Genomic DNA, 21,881 nt, shown 5'->3' with positions numbered 1-21,881 from the left:
ATTTCCCATGCTCTTTTATTCTAGCGGACATTGTATGGAAACCTACAGTGAAGGGCAAGGAAACCTGAAGTCCCACTTAAGCCTTATTTTGAGGTTGTAAGTGGTGCATAGGCTTCGTGTTATCTCTCTGCCCAGGCGTGAATTGCATCCCACATACAAAAGTTACATGTGCAGTTTGGATGAATAATTGCTTCTGCACTTTTCCTGTATCACCATTTAAAAATCAGGCCCATGAAAGCTCAATTGATCTTTTCCTTCTTTGGACTCTCAGAAAATTAGCTGAATATGAAAACCCAGCACAAGAGCCCTTGCAGGGTATTTCCCCATTCAGTTTTATACCAAGTATTGTAAGAGTCTTTGCTTTCCAGACAGGTCTTAGTTATGTATTTTCAATTAAGAAATGTTCTGCTTCCATTTACGATAAAGATATAGGGATTGATTAATTTCTCCCGTTGTTTTCCCACAGTGGGTTTGACTGATGTCTCCCTGATTCAGCACATCCTGCCGAGCCACCAGTGTCAGAGGGAGAAGCAGAGCTCCCTGACAACACAGCAGCTATCACAGTTGCTGAAGGAGCTATTCCAGAATGCCAGATTAGATAAACCAGGCCAGGTAGATCCACAAGCCCCTGAGCTCACCCAGAACCTGCTAACTGCCATGTATGACAGGTGAGAGCAAATGCACCAGTGACTTCATCATCACTATAGTAACACTCATTTCTATCCCCTCCTGCTTTTACATGCCATTTCAGTGAGAAAGTGCCCCCCCCCACACTCAGAAGGCGTGTGTTATTTAAATTATACATAGTCAGAGGGGTTCATCTTCAGATCTGGATTAAGTTTAGGCTAAGGTTTGAGGTTCAGGTCAAAGCTCAAATCAGGGCTAAGGTTCAGGTTAGATAGCACCAAAATCTTGCAGACCTGTTCTCATGAGCTTTCAGGCCAACTTGGTGGAAATCTCACGAACTATGCTGCTTTTGCAAAATTTATGCCATTTTGAATCAACCCTCTTGATGGTAATCTCAGCCAAGGGGCTAGGGACCGAAAGCGTGGGGAAGGTGAATGACCTCTTCAACCTTAGAAGCAGTGCTTCCAGGTGAGGGTTGAGGCATGTTGGCAGAGCAGTGCAGGGAAGCTTGCATGATGGCATCCCATTCTACAGCTATTCAGTCTGATAGAGTAATTCAGTCTCCAGATCTGGTGAGCTTCACCCACCAATCCCAGTTATCAAATAGAATGAGCAATAAGTTCACAAACAACAACAACAACAAAATGGGAAATGTACAAGTGGGTTTTGTTGGTAAGAACAAGACCTGGAGAAACTTTGTTGTTGTGTGAACAACCTCACTCATGCTACAAAAGAACAGTAATTACGTACAACAAGGGTTGAATCTGTGGTGGCTTTCCATGCCCTGAAAAAAATATAGTGCTAGGTTACATGGCATGAACTGTGAATACTCTGTGTAGCTCTGACCTGAGAAACCAAGGGATGGTGAATTGGAAAGGTGTATGAACCTGATTTGCTGTTGAACAATGCAGAGGATAAACCCCTTCACTGAACTGAAAAGAAATGCCCAAACTAGGGTGACAAGCAGAGAGTGCATGCTGACAGCAGCGGCTCATTAGGCAGTGAAAGGGTGGTGCTGACAGCTGGGTTTTTACTAACAAGGAAGCCACAAAGATGAACTAGTTTTAATCATGGTGGGAAATTTTTGCAAAATTTCACTAGTGAACACAAGGCTTATCAGACAGTTTTGCCAAAATTCATTTGAACCCTACTCAGTCGTTCAGTTTCACCCTTTGCTAGCACCTGCGTTACTATCCATCATTCTCCAGTTTAAAAAGTTTGTCATCCATTCATAAGCAGAATCAAATCAGGAACAAAAGAAAAAAGTTAAATTCATTGTTTAATTTATTCACAATGGATGGAACTTACCCCGCAGAAAGAGCAAGAACAAAACCTATGTACCACTTAAGCCCTCCAAAGCAGAACTTAAGTGATTCATTGTACTTTCACTATCCCCCTTGAATTTCCCGTAATGAATAAGTTGATCTGCTGTTTGCAATTCCATGTGATGAACAGCTTACAGAAATCACTTGAAGGTTAAATATAAACTAGAGTATTTTGGAACAAAACGAGAAATATCAGGAGTATTTTCTAAGCTTCATACTCTAAGTACGTACAACCCAAGGGAAATTGAATAGAAGAATCTCCATTACAGGACTGACTTGGTCCCTTTTTTCAAGCCATTTTCTGACTTCCCAAGGCCGGGCATCATTGTCCTCTCGCTGCATATTTGATTTTGCCAGTGACTTTCTTGCCTGCATGCACTGTAGGAAAAGCTTCACGTGTCATTTTGTTTTCTTCCAGTGATCGTTTTACTTCCATCTATAGTTTTTTCCACTATCTGAAGCTAAAACATTTTTTCCTAAAAGGTTCTGGGTATGTCCCTCTTGGGTATCCATGTGTTAGTTTATTTGTATGCCTGCTGAGAATATCACAAAGGCTTTTCTGTGGACAGTAGGAGCTCACGAGTGATTTCACTGGTATCTTTTCTGCACATTTCATCAGACAGAAGTGTCTGGTGAACATTCTGTTTACGTCTTCACCTTTTTCCCAGCTGATTGATCTTAGTTTGGTCTCAGTGCACTGCTGATGACTCAGCCCACTAGTCCATTCAGTTTAAGTGAGTTTCTGATCGTCTGTAGTTTCCTTTCCAGTAGTACAGCACAATTTTATTCTTCCCTTTAAACCTCTTGCCATTGATGTTCTGAAGAGAATGGTAAGTTTCCAAGTCTAGAAACCCTTGTCTGATTGAAACTCCCACCAAGATATATATTACCGCTATATCTCAATCCTTCCCATAATAAAATAAGATTATGGATACTTCTGAAGATGATTTTGATGCACCATAGTAATTAAAATTCTTTAAAGTGCTACCCTACCCTGAAAAGTGACTCTGTTATAATAGCATTGCAGTGTTCCACATTTATGGTCTCTCAGATTCCAAATCAAATCTTCCCTGTTTTCAGGTTTAAAAAAAAAAATATTAACTGTCCACCTTGCAAACTGCAGTTGAGCTGAAAGTTAAGCTGGGTCCTTTCTGGCCTGCACTTCAACAGTTAGAGCTTAGGCCCTGATCCTGCCTATCCGTAAGCCTATCAAGCGTCCCAATGAAGTCAGTGAGGATCTGCTCAGTCACTGGGATCTGCCCACACAGAGCCCACTACTGGGCTGGGGACCAAGTTAATTCTTTTGATGATACATAAAACGTAGTAGAACCCAGCTTTCTCTCCCACAGCTGTACTGGCTCCACAGGAGTCAGAGATAGTAAAAACTTAGGGAGGGAGTTCAATGACATGAAGCAGGTCTATTGAGTAAGAAAATGCCATTTTATAGGGTACCTTTCAGAACAGAATCACATTTTAACACAGGGTTTCAGATGGGACATAATCTTGTTACAGTTTGTGATATCACAGTGTAAAATCCAACGCTAAAATCTACTTAGATTGTAATCTTTTTGTTTTGTGTTTGTATAGAGCCTGGCACAGTGGCACATTTTTGATATAAATAATATGGTATATCAAAGCATGTACATAAGAATCCAGGTCCTTTTATATGAGGTTGTCTTCCAATATAACAATTGTTTTTGCACTAGTAGCTTTAGTTTTCACATTCCTAGCTTTATTTTTTAATCTTGTTCTAGGACTGGAACAGGGTTTATCAAAGCCAGATCGGCCGCAGCTGCCCTAATTGCTCTCTCAGGAGACAGTCTGCTTACTAAATACAAAGGTGGGAAAAACAGACCTGTACACACTACTTAAGTGTACTGAGTGTTGACCAAATCTCCAATCTATTTTATTTCTACATGAAAAGAAAATGGGGTCCAAGTGTGCACAAATGTAAGTACATGGGACCAAAATCTGTGGCTTTATTGTAGGAAAAAGGTTGATGAAGAAGAGTAATATCCATCCATCAGTGATTATTATATAGTACCCTTTGTGTAAGCATCTCAGAACAAGTCACAGACAATACGATGGTGGTAATTGCTTTCTTGGTAGTGGTGTACTGATGAGACATCCAAGTGTTGCCATGGCAGCTCTTGTTGGAAAGAAGTTGCATTGAGAATCTTCAGGCTCTGCCAGGATTGTAAAGCTGTCTTCTCTGGTCCTTTGCAGCTTTGTTTCAACTCTATGCTGACCCCAATGGGAGGGGGACCCTGATCACTCGGAGTGCCATGAGGAGTCTGCTGACAGACTTACATCAGGTGATGTCACTGCTACTCCACACATGGAATGGCTAAGTGTAGTAAAGTGGTTGTAAAAGGGCTAACTAGGTTACCCCAAATATTATGGGATGGAGCCTTGCTCCACCCTTCCCTTACTTCCTCTTTTGTAAGGTGGGAGGCTTTCCCTCACTCTGTTGTGCTACAGGTGAATAAAGCAGCAAGTTCCCAGCCTGCAGCACTGTGAGTAGAGAGTTTGTTTTGTTGAACTAAGCAATCCCTTTACAAAACTGAAGTCATTGGGGCTCCATGTAAGCACAGGGATCTGCCATGTAGACCAGTTGTTGGACCAGGGCTTCAGTGTCAAATCCGGTAGTCTTCACTCAGTCAAAATTCCCATTGATAGCAGTGCCTCTGCAGCTTGAGTTGTGGCTAACTTTATGGTAGCCAGATCCTGTACGTAGTGCCCAGAGCATGGAATTGCACCTGTGCAGAATCCTGTTGTTGTCAAAAGGGGCTTCAGCTGCTTGCTGGGTCCAGGCCATAGCTCCTTAGATTGTAAGCTCCTTGGGGGAAGGGAGGAGGTGGTTTGGGGACAAATTGATAAACTAAACAGTACTAAGTCACCAGGACCAGATGGTATTCACCCAAGAGTTCTGAAGGAACTCAAATGTGAAATTGCAGAACTACTAACTGACATCAGTACCGGGCAAACTGGTTGAAACTATAGTAAAGAACAAAATTGTCAGACACATAGATGAACATAATTTGTTGGAGAAGAGTCAATATGGGTTTTGTTAAGGGAAATCATGCCTCACCAATCTACTAGAATTCTGTGAGGGGGTCAACAAGCATGTGGACAAGGGGGATCCAGTAGATATAGTGTACTTAGATTTTCAGAAAGCCTTTGACAAGGTCCCTCACTAAAGGCTCTGAAGCAAAGTAAGCTGTCATGGGATAAGAGGGAAGGTCCTCTCGTGGATCAGTAACTGGTTAAAAGATAGGAAACAAAGGGTAGGAATAAATGGTCAGTTTTCAAAATGGAGAGAGGTAAATAGTGGTGTCCCCCACGGGTCTGTACTGGGCCCAGTCCTATTCAGTATATTCATAAATGATCTGGAGAAAGAGGTAAACAATGAGGTGGCAAAATTTGCAGATGATACAAAATTGCTGAAGATAGTTGAGTCCCAGGCCGACTGCGAAGAGCTACAAAAGAATCTCTCAAAACTGGGTGACTGGGCAACAAAATGGCAGATGAAATTCAATGTTGATAAATGCAAAGTAATGCACATTGGAAAACATAATCCCAACTATACATATAAAATGATGGGTTCTACATTGGCTGCTACCACTCAAGAAAGAAATCTTGGAGTCATTGTGGATAGTTCTCTGAAAACATCCACTCAATGTGCAGCAGCAGTCAAAAAAGCAAACATTGTTGGGAATCAGTAAGAAAGGGATAGATAATAAGACAGAAAATGTCATATTGCCTCTATATAAATCCATGGTACACCCACATCTTGAATTCTGCATGCAGATGTGGTTGCCCCATCTCAAAAAAGATATAGTGGAATTGAAAAATGTTCAGAAAAGGGCAACAAAAATGATTAGGGGAATGGAACGGCTGCCATATGAGGAGAGATTAATAAGACTGGGACTTTTCAGCTTGAAAAAGAGACGACTAATGGGGGGGTATGAATCGATAGATGTCTATAAAATCATGACTGGTGTGGGGAAAGTAAATAAGGAAGTGTTACTTATTTACTTTATTCTCATAACACAAGAACTAGGGGTCACCCAATGAAATTAATAGGCAGCAGGTTTAAAACAAACAAAAGGAAGTATTTTTCTCCCACACAATGCACAGTCAACCTGTGGAACTCTTTGCCAGAGGAGATTGTGAAGGCCAAGACTATAACAGGGCTCAAACATGAACTAGATAAGTTCATGGAGAATAGGTCCATCAATAGCTATTAGCCAGGATGGACAGGAATGGTGTCCTGAGCCAGTATGGCCATTCTTATGTTCAGGGACCTTCTTTTTGTTCTGTTTGTCCAGGGCCTAGCATAATGGGGTCTTGGTCCATGACTGGGGCTCCTATGGGGCTATGATAATACAAATAATAAACAGCAGCAGCAGACAGGCATTACTCATTGGCATGGCTCTGAGAATGGCCTTCAAGAAGCTCTCAGCCAGGAGACGCTATGAGGTGTGGAGGTTAAGGTGGGAGTTTTCTCACTTCACTGTGTTTAGGAAAACATGGAATAAGTCTATGCTGGGGGGGAAAAAAAGTCTGTCCCACTACTGGGTTCAGTGCTTTAGCCCAACAGCACAATCTGTTGATTCATATCTAATTACTGGGCCAGAGACATCATTCTGACACATAGTCAGGTTTGGAATTACACTGGTGTCATGTGTCTAAATTTAAACAGTCTTTTCCCCACCATAAGAAGTAAATGGCTTTTCCTTTGACACTTCACCATCTGTGCTGTCACTACATCGGTATAGCCTGGTGGTGATAGCTGTCTTATCATGGTGGTTCTGAACAGCTGTCTGTCTTCCTGATGTAGATCCCAGCCATTGTGGGGGAAAGCTGTGCTCCTTCTTGTGTGGAAATTGCTATTCGAAGCTGCTTCCATGGGGTGAGTAGAATTCCGATGACCTTGGGAAGTGACCATGAATGTTGCTGACTGATTGAAATTGCCAGTGTATCACATTACAGCAATTAAAGTTACCTCATTTTAAGGGACAAGCTTGCTTCCCAATTCCACATGGTAAACATCTGACACCAATAAAGAAGAATACTCAGTAAGGTACTAGCATGGACCCCTGCACTCATGTGGAGACCCTTTGAAGCCAGTGGTATTCTACATGTGTGGAGGAGTCTGTGCTAGCATATCCTGATCTAGGATCAGGGCTTATATTATGAGGTGTGACAGAGGCAATAGTTCTATTTAAGTAAGTGATTGAACCAGAGATTGATATTCTTTTCCAGGTTCTGAACTCAGCAATCGGTGAAGAGAAATTCCTATCTTGGCTACAATCTGAACCTGGCCTTCTCCTGTGGCTTCCTACCTGTTATAGATTATCAGCCACTGAAATGGTTATGCATCACGTTAGATGTAGCATCTGTAAGAATTTCCCCATCACTGGACTAAGGTACAGCATACTTACTATAAAGTATTATTTGTAGTGTGTAGAGATCAGCCAAGATCAGGACCCCATTGTGCTAGGCATTTTACATGGACGTAGTGAGAGATAGTTGCAGCCTCAAAGAGCTTACAGTATAATTAGACAAGACAGATGGGGAAATAGAGGCACAGAAAGGGAAAGTGACGTGCCTCAGATCACCAGCAGGCCAGTGGCAGAGCTGGGTATAGAACTCAGCTTTCCTGAGCCTTGGGCCACTACCCTGGCCATTATGCAATGCTGCCTTGTAGCAAAACTTAACAACAACATCTACTTCCTGAGCAAATGCAAGAAACAAATCATCATCCCCAGAGGTCTCACCATCTGTAACCCTCAGAACACTGCATACAACAGTTACCTCACCCACGTGGTCTCTGTAATATCCTGGGACTGACCCGGCTACAACTACACTGCATACATTGTAGCCATGGTGTCTTTTTGTTATTAAATCTTGTTTTGCCTTCTCCAGTTGGTTAGCTACAATATCTGTTACATCAGCGGTTCTCAAACTGTGGGTCAGGACTGCTTACACTTGCTGGGGCTCTGGGCCCAAGCCAAAGCCTGAAGGATTCAGCCCTGGGTGGCAGGACTCAGGTTTCAGTCCCTCCTCCTGGGGTCGTGTAGTAATTTTTGTTGTCAGAAGGGGGTTGCAGTGCCATGAAGTTTGAGAACCTCTGCTTTACATCTATGCAACTAAAAAAATACCTCAGAGTATTATAGGAATGCTACCAGGTAGCTAGAGCCCAAAATAAAAAGCAAATATCAAAAGCTTAATATTAATATAAATGTTTTCATGAAACTAGATCATGATCTGGTTTTGAATATCCTCCGGCAGTGTTTGCCTAGATCTATTTTACAAAGCTCCTCTATTCTAAAGAGCTGTACAAGTATTCAAAGTCCAGTGAGGGCTACACAGGGAGCAGTCAGTTCTCCATCCTCGTCTAGCTGTAATCAAGGCCTCTAGTTTTGAGTTCGGTATCTCACACCTGGTTTAATAATAGTGGAACAGGGCTCAGGGCACTGCCTGGTTAAACTGTGTGAATAACTGCTTTTTCAGTTCAGTGGCTGAACTAAATCATGGTGGGGAAAATTGTTTTGAGTTGACTCCATTCAAAAACAATTTTCAGCAAACCAAAACAAAAAAATTAAACTTTTACACTTTGGGTTAAATGAAACATTTCCTTTAGGTTTTTTTTTTTTGGGGGGGGGGGAGGGGGGAATGGTTCACCTTTTTTAAAATAAAATTGCTGTAAAATTTGAAACAAAGGCTTTTTGAATTGAAAAATCATAACATTTGAAAAATCTTGAAATAAGTGTTTCAGATTCTGATTTTTTTAATGAAACAATTGGACCCTAATCTCAAAAAGTTTCAGTTGACTCAAATCTGCATTTTTAATTGAAAAAAGTTTCAGCTGAAAAGCTTCACCCTGTTCTATTGCCTGGTCTCCAGCAAACCAGGAGTTAACTGCAGCTTATCTTTCCCCACCTCTTGGACAGGTGCTATGGGAAGGGTGAAGGGAGGATGTCTGAGAGAAGGCAGGACTAGGCGAGATGACTGTGATGAACCCAGGACAGGGAGTTTTACTATTACACTTTTGTGGCAATGTTAACTTGCATTATTGACTTTTAAGTTTTTTCAATGTCATAGGTCCCACTTTGCTCTGATGCCCAGCATTCAGCATGCTGGGATGTTACAGCCCACAATGAACTGTATATAGAGATAAACTGAAGCATGTGAAATACGAGGATACAGCAACAGTACCAAAAATGGCATCATTGGCAACTATTGCTTCACTATACGAAATTCAGTGCATCAGTTATTAGCTATAAAAATAAAGCTGTTCTAAGTATTAGAACATTGTCAGCTGATCAATTACTCATTTTGATGATGAACTCCTTGGAGGTCCCCTAGCTGGGGGAAATCATTACTACATTGATAGTATCATCAGAAAAGCTGGGTTTTTTGATTAACCAATTTTTCACTGAAAAATGCCAAATTTGATGACCAGGGTTGGTTTCAACAGAGTGTCCAACTTCAAAACGTTTTTGGAAAAGAAAACTGACATTTTAAAACCAGAAAGTTTCAGTTTTGAGTCAAAACAACTTTTTTGTTTCAAAGTTTCAGTAAATTTAGTCTAAAAGGTCAAAAAAAACCCAACCCAAAATAAAAAAGGTCACAAATAAAAAAAACCAAAACATTTCAAAAATTATCAAAATGAAATGTTTCACTTGACCCAAACCAAAATATTTTTTAAATTTTCAGTTTGTGAAAATTCAAGATTTTGACTATTCATCCTTATTTAGGACAGAAAGATTTTCAATATCTCAAATTTTCTTGGACCAGGAAAACTGTTGCCTGCCCACCTCTGTCTATATCATCAAACATTCATGGGTGCTGATTTCCAAGATCCCAATTCACTTGTATGAAGTTGCCAGTCCTTGGAGGTTAAGCTTATCCTTTCTGTTTTCCCTGACAGGTATCGCTGTCTGAAGTGCCTGAATTTTGATCTTTGCCAAGTCTGCTTCTTCACTGAGCGTCAGAGCAAACCACACAAGAAGTCACACCCTGTGATGGAGTACTGTGTGAAGGTACCATCCCATTTTACTGACTCATCTGCTTGCTTGGCCTATTGGTGTGGATAGGTAGGCTCTTGGCTATGATGATTAGCGAGAGAGAGCGCGCACGAACGTGTGTGTGTGTGTGTGTGTGTGAGATCACCCCCATAAAATATATCTGCACCAGTTGCCGAGCAATGTTAGGTGAGCAAAAGAAGAAAGTGGGGTTTTAAGTTTAGAATTTTCACTCTGCTTTGAGATAAAGACACATTCTAGTCACATGGGACAGTGAGGAGTAAATCCTGCCCCCTCCTTTGTGTGTGGTATGTCAGGTCACCACCCCCAGACATCTGCCATCCCATTTTTGGATCTGTGGAAGGGGCCCTCCATGGCACCAGAGTTGTGTGTGTGCAGACTGGCTGGGGAGATGGTAGGAAGGAAGGGAGCTTGGCATATGGCTGGAGGAGACATGCATCATTCCCCCTCCCTTCCACCCCACCTTGTGTCCATTCAGGAGCTAATTCAGTGTAAAGCTGTGTGAACTCCTCAGTAAAGCTTCTTCTAGTTGGTTTACCAAGCTTTGCGAGGAGGCCGCAGGCGCAGTGTGCTTGAAAAGAGAATTCCTTTTTTATCATGGCTTCACCTAGCAGTGTGGAGGCACAGACACCAAGGAGATCAACCCTCAGTTACAGGAGGTCCAGGGCCCCCTGGGGGGCCATGAGCAGGTTTCAGGTGGTCCACCAAGCAGGGCCACTGTTAGACTCACTGGGGCTTAGGGCAGAAAGCTGAAGCCCCACTGCATGGGGCTGAAGCCCAGGTCTCTGAGCCCTGCCACCTGGGGCTGAAGGCACAGCCTGATCAATTTAGCTTTGCAGGGGCCCCTGTGGCATGAGGCCCCAGGCAATTGCCCTGCTTGCTATCCCCTAATACAGGCCCAGGCTTTTCTATGCAGAAAACAAGTTGTTGTGGCACAGGTGGGCCGTGGAGTTTTTATAGCATGTTGCGGGGGAGGGACTCAAAGAAAAAGGTTGAGAACCCCTGCTTTACATTGGCGTGGGGCGTAGAGAAAGACAATGTTTATAATGTCAATGCCGTTTTTCTTTACCACAGTGACACCTTGTGGTAATTTATCATCAGTGTAAGAAATGAGTAGAAGGTACAGTGGTTACATTATTTTTTCCTGTTTCCTCTTTCACAATTCCCCATGTAGATGCACTAGGTGCATAATGAGCATCAAGTGCTGCCAGCTAGGAAATACAGCATTTTACACACACTTGGCACAGCGGGAAGTAACTGGGCCCTTTGTTGTCTTTCAAGCACATTCTTTAAAACAACTTCAGGAGGGACAGTAGGTTCATCCCTATCTACAAAACAAAATCATATTAAAGATGAGGGCTCTATTAAGTTCCCAACAAACTAGGGAAGAGCAACTAAAGTTAGCCAGCATCCACAAAAGTCTGGAGTAACATTTGCTTTCTTGTGGGTGGAGGGGAGAAGATAGCATCACTCAGCTTTATCTGGGATTGTGTTGACTGACTGCTTGCTGCTTCAGAGCAGTGCTTGTTTTAAATCCGCTCCTTTCTCTATTGCATGTCGTTCCAGCAGATGTCAGCAAAGGAGAATGCAAAGATCTTTTTTCGCACTGTCAGAAACAACCTGCTTCAAGAGCGCTGCAGAAGAAAGGAGGCTCGGAGAAGGCAGACACTGGAAATGATGGAGGGAGGGGACTTCCCAGAACATGAGCAAGCACCGTGAGTGTCAGTCCCAGTGTATTTATACCACTGGAGTGGTGAATTTGAAGAGACCAGATACTTCCAAGCTGCAGCACATTCATCACCTGCATCTAACAGTGCTAATATAGAAGCAATTTTGAACATTATCTACTTGACTGTGCCCATACAGTAAATGACTTTGATTTGACAGATGAAATGTGGTCAGTGATTAGTTCATAAAACACAAATTAAGATTACAAAATGGAAGGGTTGAAACTGTACAGTAAAATCAGTTTCTTTCCATGCTTTTTTAAAAATATCAGTCATCTGAATAAGTATTTGCAGGATATATTGATACTGTGCCCACAAAGTAGCCATTACAGTCTATGGGGTCAGTGAAAGAACCTTTTTCATGCCATGACTTCATATTATGGCAGAACGTTTTGCAGATTCCTGCTCCTCTCACCCTAGAGAATGTGAAGGTGGTCGCAATGGCTCGCACACAGAAAACTATCAACAAAGCATTTTGTCAAATCTAACACACTTCCATAAAAGAAATTGTAAAACACTCTATCAGGCTTTGGTCCTGTACAGTAACTGCAGAACTCAGCCTTGCTGACAAGTAGAAAGGAAGGTTGGTCTTGTGGTTATGGCCTTGGGTTGGGATTCAGAAGCTCTGGGTTTAGTTCCCAGCTCTGCTACTGATGTGACACCTTGGGCAAGTCACTTACTTTCTCTGAACCTCAGTTTCCCATCTGAAGGTGGGGACAACGATGCTTCCTTTGTCTATTTAGAATGTAAACGCTTTAGGACAGGCGCCATGTTTTTCTAGGTATTTGTACAGACCTAACACAATAGGGTCCTGATCTCAGGTGGATTCACTAGGTATTACCAGAATACAAATAAGCAAGCAGTTTTGGATGAGTCAGTTATTCTATAACACATACTCTCCTTTAGGGGGTGTCATGGGTGTTGTAGTCCATCAACTCTTTAGGATGCTTGGCAGCAGAGTAGGTGAACAATGAATTTGAAGGCATGTGACTTCTTACACCAACCTTCTACAGGTGTTTGAATATTATGGTGCTGGGGGCCATACTAGTAACTATCTAAATAAAACAACAAAGATGGAATTAGAATTATGAGCCCCATTCACAAACAAGCACACATTTATTTTGTTTTCTCTTCTTAACGTCAGCTCTTTGTGCCATGTTTTGTCACTCCTAATCTCGGGCCCAGCTTCACAATACTTACTACCAGACAGTGCCTCCCACTGTGGATAACCTCAGTGATGTCAATGGGACTGCTCTGTGCCCTTTAGACTCAGGTAACTGACTTAAATCGGTTACCTCCATTCCTGAATGATCCAGGGCCCTTTATGTCATCCAGGTGTGAGAAAAGGCTCCTCTTAGGCGCCTCAGAATTCACGGCAATACTCTATGTCTGGGAGTTGTTTTGGCATCTTATTATGCTTGTCCTTCATTTGACCCATTTTTGCACTTTGCCTATGGAGGACATGAATGAGACTGAAGAGGTCTCTTAACCATGTGCTGGTCCTTGGCACAAGTTCTGAGTATTTGTCTTGCCTAATTGGTCTGTTCAGTTTGTAGACTTAAATATCTGCCAAACAGGGCTGAAGTAGAATTAAGTGATGGCATTCACCCTTTTGAACAGGGGTGAATTTCATCCTTCCCAACAGGAAAGAAATGGAAAATATATTTACTAAACGTTACAGTGCAAAAACACTGGGTGGCGTTATTGCTATTAGAAACCAATTTTAAATACATTCAGACTAATCAAGAACCACAGCTACAGTATGAATAGTTTGATAGAATATAAACAGTGTCAACAAGCTATTTGATCACTGAGATGTTACTTAAGTGTTTGTGCCTTAGCATGGAATGTGATTGAATGCAAGTTGCCCATTAATTCTTTCATGACTGATATTTCCTTACTTTCAATTAGCAACAAAAGCTCCCTTCTTTACATGAACTTTACCATAATCTTTCTCTGAGTCCACAAGGTCATTTGATAACTTGATGGGTTTTTGCTTGCATCACATTTGGGTAGGATGAGCCATCAGTGAGAGCAGAATTTGGAGTTGCTATTCCAGGTGTCATTAAAAGGCTCATTTGGTACTTCAGCCTAGCACAGATTGGACCGCAGGATTTCTGGCTTTCTAAAACTTTCCTTAGTTGAATTGCCTAGTTTAGTTGGCCCTCTACTGCCAGTGGCTAAGAAACAGGGGAAGTTGAAAAGAGAGAGCAGCTGTACTGTTGCTAAATGAAGGGGAACTAGAATTCTGTGCTAGGGACTTTATGGTCTCCATTCAATAAACAAAATGACATCCACTATACGTATCCATTTTTCCAGCCAAATATAGTGCTAGCTAACAGCGGTCATAACTAACTCATAATTCTTACTCAGGCATGACAGTTATTACTCTGTTGAAAACAGAAGTTTTATTTATGATGATTCTAGATTCCAGGGAAAGGAACCTAAGAGTTCTCCTGTTGAGCTTCTCATTTCATCCTCTCTCTATTTTTGCTTTCTTTCCTGGTGTACAGGCCCTCTACAGAGCTCAGCACCTCCACACAGCCTGCCCATCGTTACCTATCCTCCCCAGCATACAGACTGGCCCCAGCGTTATCCAAGCACTTAGCTGAAAAGGGGTCTGCAGTACAGCAGATTGAGAATGACAACAGGGCACCAGCACAAGACAAGACATCAGCACAGGTGAGCAAAAACAAGATATAGCCACACTGAACAAATCAGGGTGAATATTGAAGCGGCGCAGGGAGACCCAGACCAATTCTCGATCAGCTTTCAGACTGCCTATTAAATACTGATCCTAAGATGTTCCCTTGGTTAACTTCAACCCTGTTAATGTCTCATGTTGGAGGGATGGAAGTGGGCAGGAGAAAGTAGAGGGAAACAAATCAAGAACCTGGAAACTTTGTAGAGTCATCCCTTAAAGAACTTGGCCACATTTCAGTATTGGTGACTGCAGAAGAGTTGACTCACTTTTGGCAGGTCCCCTGATGGCAGAGCTGGGGATAGCAGCTCTTTTTTGCTTAACGCTGTCAACAGTTTCTCCAGCCCTGCAATGATCTGTCTTGTCTTGCAATTCAGCCCTCCAGCCCCATTACATTTTAGTCCCCCCCCCCCCTTTGAGTCAACAGAGAGTCTAACAAATAACAGTCCCAATGTCCTTACAAAAGGCCTTCACACTCCTTCTCTCAGGGCTTCCAGTCATCCTTATTTCCCTCTCAGGTGGCTTCATGCCACCTTTCCAGTAGCTGGTAAGGAAACCCAGGTCCTCCCACCCCACTAGGTTCCAGAGCAAGTATCATGTAACAAGCAGCAGTAGTCTGCTCTGTGAGACTCCTTGCTGCTACATCTCTGGACCTCTTCCTACTAACTACAACCATTATGTTAGGGCTTCTGCAGTGATCTACTCTCCATGCCCTATTCAGTTCCTCCAACCTCTCCCTGCTTCTTGCGGACTCTGACTCAGGGTCTCCCACAGGATCCACTTGTTCTCTATAGCCTCTTCAGCTGTATCCCCTCAAACTTCAGTCCAAATGCACCTTAGGCCCTAGCTTCTCTTTACCTTTAGTTCAGATAAACTTTCTAAGTATCTCTCACTTGGGTCTTCTACCTGCCTTCCTATTGCTCGATGCTCCTTAGTCCTTCCTTTATGAAGGCCCAGCTCCTCCCAGCTGGGTATGATCATCAGTTATGCCTGACACCCTTAATTGGGCTCAGACTCCATTGACTCCTGGTTAACAAGTCTGGGATGTATACACCCAATCATAGTGACTAGGCCCAGATTCATAAAGGGAGTTACATGCCTAAAGCCCAGATTTAGGTACCTAAGTCCCAGCTTTTAGTCACCACTGCAATTCACAAGACCTCCACTGACCCTGGTAGGCACCTACACTTATTTAGCACTAAAATTTTCAAGAGTAAAATTTCCTTAGGTACCTAAGTTTCTGCCTCTGGGCATGTGTACTGCTGCACCACACTAGGGACCTGAACACTTATCTTCAAGAACCAGGGGAATATAGACATTACTCTGCTTAACTCACCTGCAGAGCCCTATCCAGTCAGCATACTCAGAGCACACCTTCCACATTGGGTCCCACAGGCAAGCTTACACAAAATGGCTGGGGTGAGAAGGAGGAGGAGGATCTGCTCCCTCATAACTTTTAGCCTAGTGGTGATGTGGGAACTTCAGGTGTCCCAAGCTCCATGAAGCTGGGCTCTAGCCTCCTGCACCTTTACAACAGGGATGTCCCAAGGCAGTGCTTCTTTCCAGCTTATGAAAGCCCTACATAACTTTTAGCTGAGTGGTTAGGGCCATCACCTGGGATGTGGGAGTCCAGGGTCCAGTCCCCCTGCTCCAATTACTTTTTATTTATACACAGTAGAACAGCTGAGATTGAGGGAGCCTCATGTCAGAATATCCTATTGCCCAATGATTAGGGTGCTCACCTGGGAGGTAGCAGATTCCCAGTCAAGTCCCTTCTCTTCATCAGGTGGAGGGGGCAGTTGAACTAGGGGTCTCTGACATCCCAGCTGAGTACCCTGCTCTCCCCAGCAATTTGCAAAAACAACTTTGGGCCCCTAACTCCAGAAAAGGGTTCACAGCTGAGAATCACTAGCAGAGATAGGTGCTAGCACATACCCCCCGGTCAGCATCTCCCATTGGCTAGCTTAGGCAGCTCCCCAGTTAGTTGCTGGCTTTGTGAATCACAGTCTAGCCCCCAACTCAGGATCTGTGGATCACAGTGTTGTTCCTGTGATTTGTTATGCGCCTAAAAGTAAGGCATTGTAACACTGAGCACCACAACTCCTATGTCCCTTTGTGAATCCAGACCTCACTGCCTGACTGTGGCAGCACACACAGTTATTTGCACTGCAGGGTTATTTGTTCTGTTGTTATTTTTTATTTGCATTACAGTAGCACATTAGAGGCCCCAGCTGAGATTGTGATCAAAATACGGTCACCCCTCCCTTCTGAAAGCAATAGTTCAAGGAAAGACATCATAGGCCTGATTCTCAGTTAGGCTCGGGCCATTCTCTGCCATTGTGACAGCATAAAGACAGCAGAAATGGTCCCCCTGAAGATATGCCCAGAGTAGTGATTCTCTCCAGCCAATGTAGAATTGGCATAAAGGCTCTAAACCAACCCTGCTCCCTGCCCCTGCACAGCACCCATGTTAGGGGCATGCAGGGAGTGAGTGGAGGGTGTAGGTGAATGCACTGCACAACAGTATTTCTTTATTTTCCAGGGGCCATGGGAAGCAGAGTGTAAGTTAGAGTAGTCTCAGGTTAGGCAGCCCCTGCATAGCCCTAAACTATGGGGAGCACAAAAGGTGTCTCAAGGCCAATTTTGCCTCCCCACCCCCAGAATGGAGTAACTGAGAATCAGTCCCCCTATATCAGCTCATCCATTTTGGCATCACATCTGTGCTCTGCCTCTAAAGACCTCTCTTCAGGAGCTGTACTTCCATGGAGAACATGAGACAGCGTCAGCCAGCATGTATCAGCTGTGAGCATCTGCAGCTCTTCAAGTCAAGAGCACTTCACCTCATTGCTAGGCATGCACTCATTTCAGAAGAGAGGTAGATAGGACTGCCACCTTTGGGTTATATATGGAGATATACCTATCTCATAGAACTGGAAAGGGACCCTGAAAGCCCCCTGCCTTCACTAGCAGGACCAAGTTTTGCCCCCATCCCTAAGTGGCCCTCAAAGATTGAACTCACAACCCTGGGTTTAGCAGGCTAATGCTCAAACCACTGAGCTATCCCCCCTAGTTCCTGCACTGTGTTCATTTTCCATCTGGTGAGGTAACCTGGGGTCTTGTCATGCTGGCTGTTGACTTGTTTAGTTTCTCCATGGGCTGAGAATTCTTTCTGAGGAGCTTTATCCTCCTTTCGTGTTCTACACGGACATCATGCAGGTTTTTCAGTGTTGCTTTAAAAGCCACAGATTGAAAGTCCTAGAGTCCTGTTTTGTCAGAAGGTAGATATAGGATGTACCAGAACTGTACCAGACATGTTCTAAATTAAGATGCTTAGGAGTTCCTGAGGATCTGCTTCCAGGCACAGTGGAAAAGTATGACCCACAGAGAAGTATCCAGACTGTTAGAAATGTGCTAATACCTCAAGTTAATGGCAGTCAATTAACTCAAGGCAAAAACTATAATGTAGACATATCCTAAATGTGATATTACTGCTTATAGCAAGGTTTACACAGCAAATATGATTACAAGCAGCACACTGGTAAAATTCAAAACAGAATCTTCTCTCTTTCTTCCATAGGCAATAGCCTCTGTTAAGGCAGAATTATTAAAAGTTCGTGAATCCATCAAAGCCCTTCACAGGGAGAAGAGGTGGGTAGGTGTGTTAACACCAAAGCTGGAGCCTAATGGAGATAAGTGTTTTCATATTAAAACCAGACAATTTGAATAAACATTACTACTTCTTTCCTTCTAGTCCCAACCCTTCATTTCCAACACTAAACTGGACCAAAGTAAGAGAAAGGTTTTTATCCTTGTGCACAGTGTGTGTGTGTCCATCAGATTTTTTCTAGCTGTCAAATGCTGGGATACAGGTCTCATGTGCATTATTCAATGAGACAGCTTGCAAGTGTTAAGAGATTTTAATTCTGCCGTGTGGGCATCAATTTAATGATCCAAATTTTCTGCTGGTGTCAATTGGCATGGTTCCATTTAAGTCAAAGAAACTGTGCCAGTTTACACCAGGGAAGAATTTGGCCTTACACATGGGTCAGTAATATATACACAATATATACCATTAAGTGCAGTATATGTTAATTGTGGCCTCTTATTCTCTTTTCATGTTCTCAAGAGCCATGCCAGAGAACCTCATTAATATGTGTTGTCACTTATTAATTTCTCTTTAAATATTGTTACAATAATTAAGCTGTTTGTATTGGCTCCTTATGAACACGAGCAAGATAGTCCAGCTCCTATCGTCCCTGCAAAAGAACAAAAAAAAAAAAAAAAATACAAATAGCAATTTTCCAAGTCGTCCTTTAGATTACTATAATATTATTTAATTTACTACTAATACAAGCAAAAATCTTCTGCCTTTTCCAGAACACAAGTTGGAAATAACCCCTAGAATGCAGATTTGAATCTGCACCCATGTTGTTCAGCAGAACAGTTTGAATATACCCATGGTAAGAAAAGCTTCACAGCATCAACCAACAGAAATTTCTTTAGAAAAATTAACAGTTTGATTGTAAATCGGATTTCTATGACAGGTCCTACTCCCGGTGTGGCATCAATATTGTGGGGGACTCATGGCCATATGAAAACCCAGTGCAAGTGATTATTAGCCAGTCTTCGGTTTACTAAAATACTGGTTAGAAAATGAACTGTGCTGTATAAAAATTAGACATTTTGGATGGGATTTTTAAAAGTGCTCATGGATGGCCTAACTGCTCCCACTGAAGTCAATGGGAGTTTTATCATTTACTTTTCTGGGAATAGAATTAGGTCAACACAGCACCCTTTGGAATCTCACCCTGTCTATAAATGTTAATATTCAATCTAGAAGTTGTGATGTCCTGTCCCTTTAAATGTTTGAGCACTCCCCCCACCCTGTGCAAAGCCTTACTTTGGTGTTAGTTTCAGGTTTGCAGCCAGAACAATAACAATTTCCACAGCAGCTAACTCTGCTTCAATAAGCTCCTCTGTGTCTGGCTCTCCATCTCTGCTAGGTCCAGCTAGAGCAGAAATAAAGTGCAATTAAAAAAAAATGAGGATAAGTAACCCCTGGAATATATTTATTTAGGGACGTGGTAGATTCTCCATCACTTGAAGTCTTTAAATCAAGATTGGATGTCATTGGAAAATATATGCTTTAGCTCAAGCAGAAGTTATGGGCTTGATGCTGAAATTATTGGTTGACGTTCTATGGCCTGTGGTTCATTGTGGGAAAACTTTACTGCCTGCCCTGCACATTACAGGAAGTTTGAACAGCCCACCAATGAAACTTGCCAAGCAGTCATTTTGGTCTGTGCAATCCCAGCTACCGGAGCCAGTAACATGGAGAAGGCGCCGTTTGATGAACTTCTCTTGCTTGTGCTTTCACTCTTGTATCAAGAAACTGGCAAGGCACGGGTGGACATTTCAGTGGCATTTTCTGTCCCACCAAAGGTACCTGACAGATTTCCTGATGGATTGGCAAGAGGAGTACCCTGGCATTGCAGACTCGCATTGGCAGAGGCTGCTCAGTAGAATTGGCAAAGCCACTGATGTCCCCTATGTAGACCATCGCTTCTGGTGCAGGACCACATTCAGACTGGTGGAACCACATCGTCATGCAGAACTGGGATGACCAGCAGTGGGTCTAGACCTCTCGCATGAAGAAATTCACATTTCTGGAGCTTTTTGAGTAGCTTGCCCCCACCCTCCACCGTAAAGAGACAACTAAGGTAACCCTTGCCGGCCCAGAAGCGGGTTGCTATAACCGTCTGGAAGCTGGATACCCCAGACTGCTACAGGTCCATTGCCAACCAGTTTGGGGTTGTAAAGTCAACAGTTGGTAACATGGTGGCAGAGCTAATTGAGGCAGTCAGGCATGTGGTTTGCCCCAAGGTGGCAGACATTAAAGATATTCTGGAGGTAACTGCTGACTTTGAGAGAATGGGGTTTCCTACCAGTGCTGGGGCCATGAATGAGACTCATGTGCCCATAGTTTGCCCTCCTCAAAGAGCACGAGTACGTAAACCACAAAGGATACTACTCTCCTGTTATGCAGACACTAATGGACCACAGAGGCAGATTTATGAACAAAATCATCATGGACTGTACTGGAAAAGAGCATGGTGCCAGTTTTTTCCCCGCTCAGGAGTCTACATTCATGGACAGGCTGGGACATTATTCCCACAAATGACATTGACATTAACAGTGTTACTGTTATTCTGGGGGACTCCACATACCCCCTTTTGCCATGGCTTATGAAACCATACCATAAATTCAGAGGCCCTGGCAAAAGAAGGTTAAATTACACTCTCAGCAGGTGTAGAATGGTTGTTGAATGTACTTTTTGGCAGATTAAAATCATATTGGAGACAGGGCTGGCTCCAGGCACCAGCTAAAGAAGCAGGTGCTTGGGGTGGCCAATACCAAGGGGCGGCACTCCGGCCGCTATTGGGGTGGCACGCCCGGGTCTTCGGCGGCGGGTCCCTCAGTCCCTCTCGGAGCAAAGGACCTGCCGCCAAATTGCCACCGAAGAGTGGAGCGGCGCGATCGCGCTGCCGCGGCTTTTTTTTTTTTTTTTTTTTTTTTTGCTGCTTGGGGCTGCAGAAAACCTGGAGCCGGCCCTGATTGGAGGTGTCTACAGACCCATTTGGATGCCAGTGTCATCAATACTGTCCGCATTACTGTGGCTTGCTGCACTCTTCATAACTTTTGTGAAGCCGGAGGTGAGCCATTTCCCCGAGAATGGACCTATGATAGTTGTTGGTACCCTCAGCCAGAAAGTGCAGCTACCCAATGGGAGCTGGTTGCACCTGGGCACCAGAAGTGAGGGATACTTTGTGCTCTCACATTATGGACTTGCATGGCCCAATGGAAGAGGGGGAATAGTACCTGTAGGAATGTGCTTGTGGGGGAAAAGTGGCTCATTATTTTTGAGGGGAGCAGAGAGCAGTGCTTGGGAGGAGTGTGGGGTTGATTGCCATGCACTGTAAGTCTGAATGACATGAAGAATAATGAATTGGAGGTGGCAGAATGGGTGCACAGATGGAATTTATTGAAATGTGAATTGCCATACCTAGCTAAATCAAGGAATACTATTTGCTTACTAATGTTTAATTGCTCCTGAATATGTTTTTAGCTTTATTAGCTCAAATCATGATTGCACGAAGTGATGCATTGATAGCAATAAACTTTCTTGAAAACATAATATGTTTTATTTATAAACATGTCTTAAAATAGCAAAACACTCACACACTGTTGGGCAGACCAGCTGCCTTAACAAAACCATACACACACGCGCACACACACACACACACACACACACACACACACACACACACAAAAGGGGCAGGAAATATTTAATACCTGACAGAATCCCCATGCCGCTACATGTCCTCTGGCCCCATGTTCTCCTTTCCCTTTACACATTTTCCCTTCACTTGGCAGAGGGGTAGGCAGG

At 43.2% G+C, this 21,881-nt stretch overlaps 1 protein-coding gene across 1 annotated transcript in view; it reads left to right on the top strand.

Moving 5' to 3' along the window:
- Positions 1-21,881, top strand: part of DYTN (dystrotelin) — a 52,676-nt gene that overhangs the window by 12,301 nt on the left and 18,494 nt on the right. The window contains exons 4-12 of the mRNA XM_065412878.1: positions 467-668; positions 3,707-3,792; positions 4,179-4,267; positions 6,796-6,867; positions 7,221-7,384; positions 9,892-10,003; positions 11,573-11,721; positions 14,247-14,415; positions 18,012-18,082. Coding sequence (XP_065268950.1) covers positions 467-668; positions 3,707-3,792; positions 4,179-4,267; positions 6,796-6,867; positions 7,221-7,384; positions 9,892-10,003; positions 11,573-11,721; positions 14,247-14,415; positions 18,012-18,082 — 1,114 coding nt within the window. The remainder of the gene's footprint in view (positions 1-466; positions 669-3,706; positions 3,793-4,178; positions 4,268-6,795; positions 6,868-7,220; positions 7,385-9,891; positions 10,004-11,572; positions 11,722-14,246; positions 14,416-18,011; positions 18,083-21,881) is intronic.

Source organism: Emys orbicularis, chromosome 11, assembly GCF_028017835.1.
Source record: "Emys orbicularis isolate rEmyOrb1 chromosome 11, rEmyOrb1.hap1, whole genome shotgun sequence".
In the NCBI taxonomy this organism is placed as follows: domain Eukaryota; kingdom Metazoa; phylum Chordata; order Testudines; family Emydidae; genus Emys; species Emys orbicularis.
The sequence above is the reverse complement of the archived record's forward strand: the minus strand, read 5'-3'. Positions and strand labels throughout refer to the sequence as shown.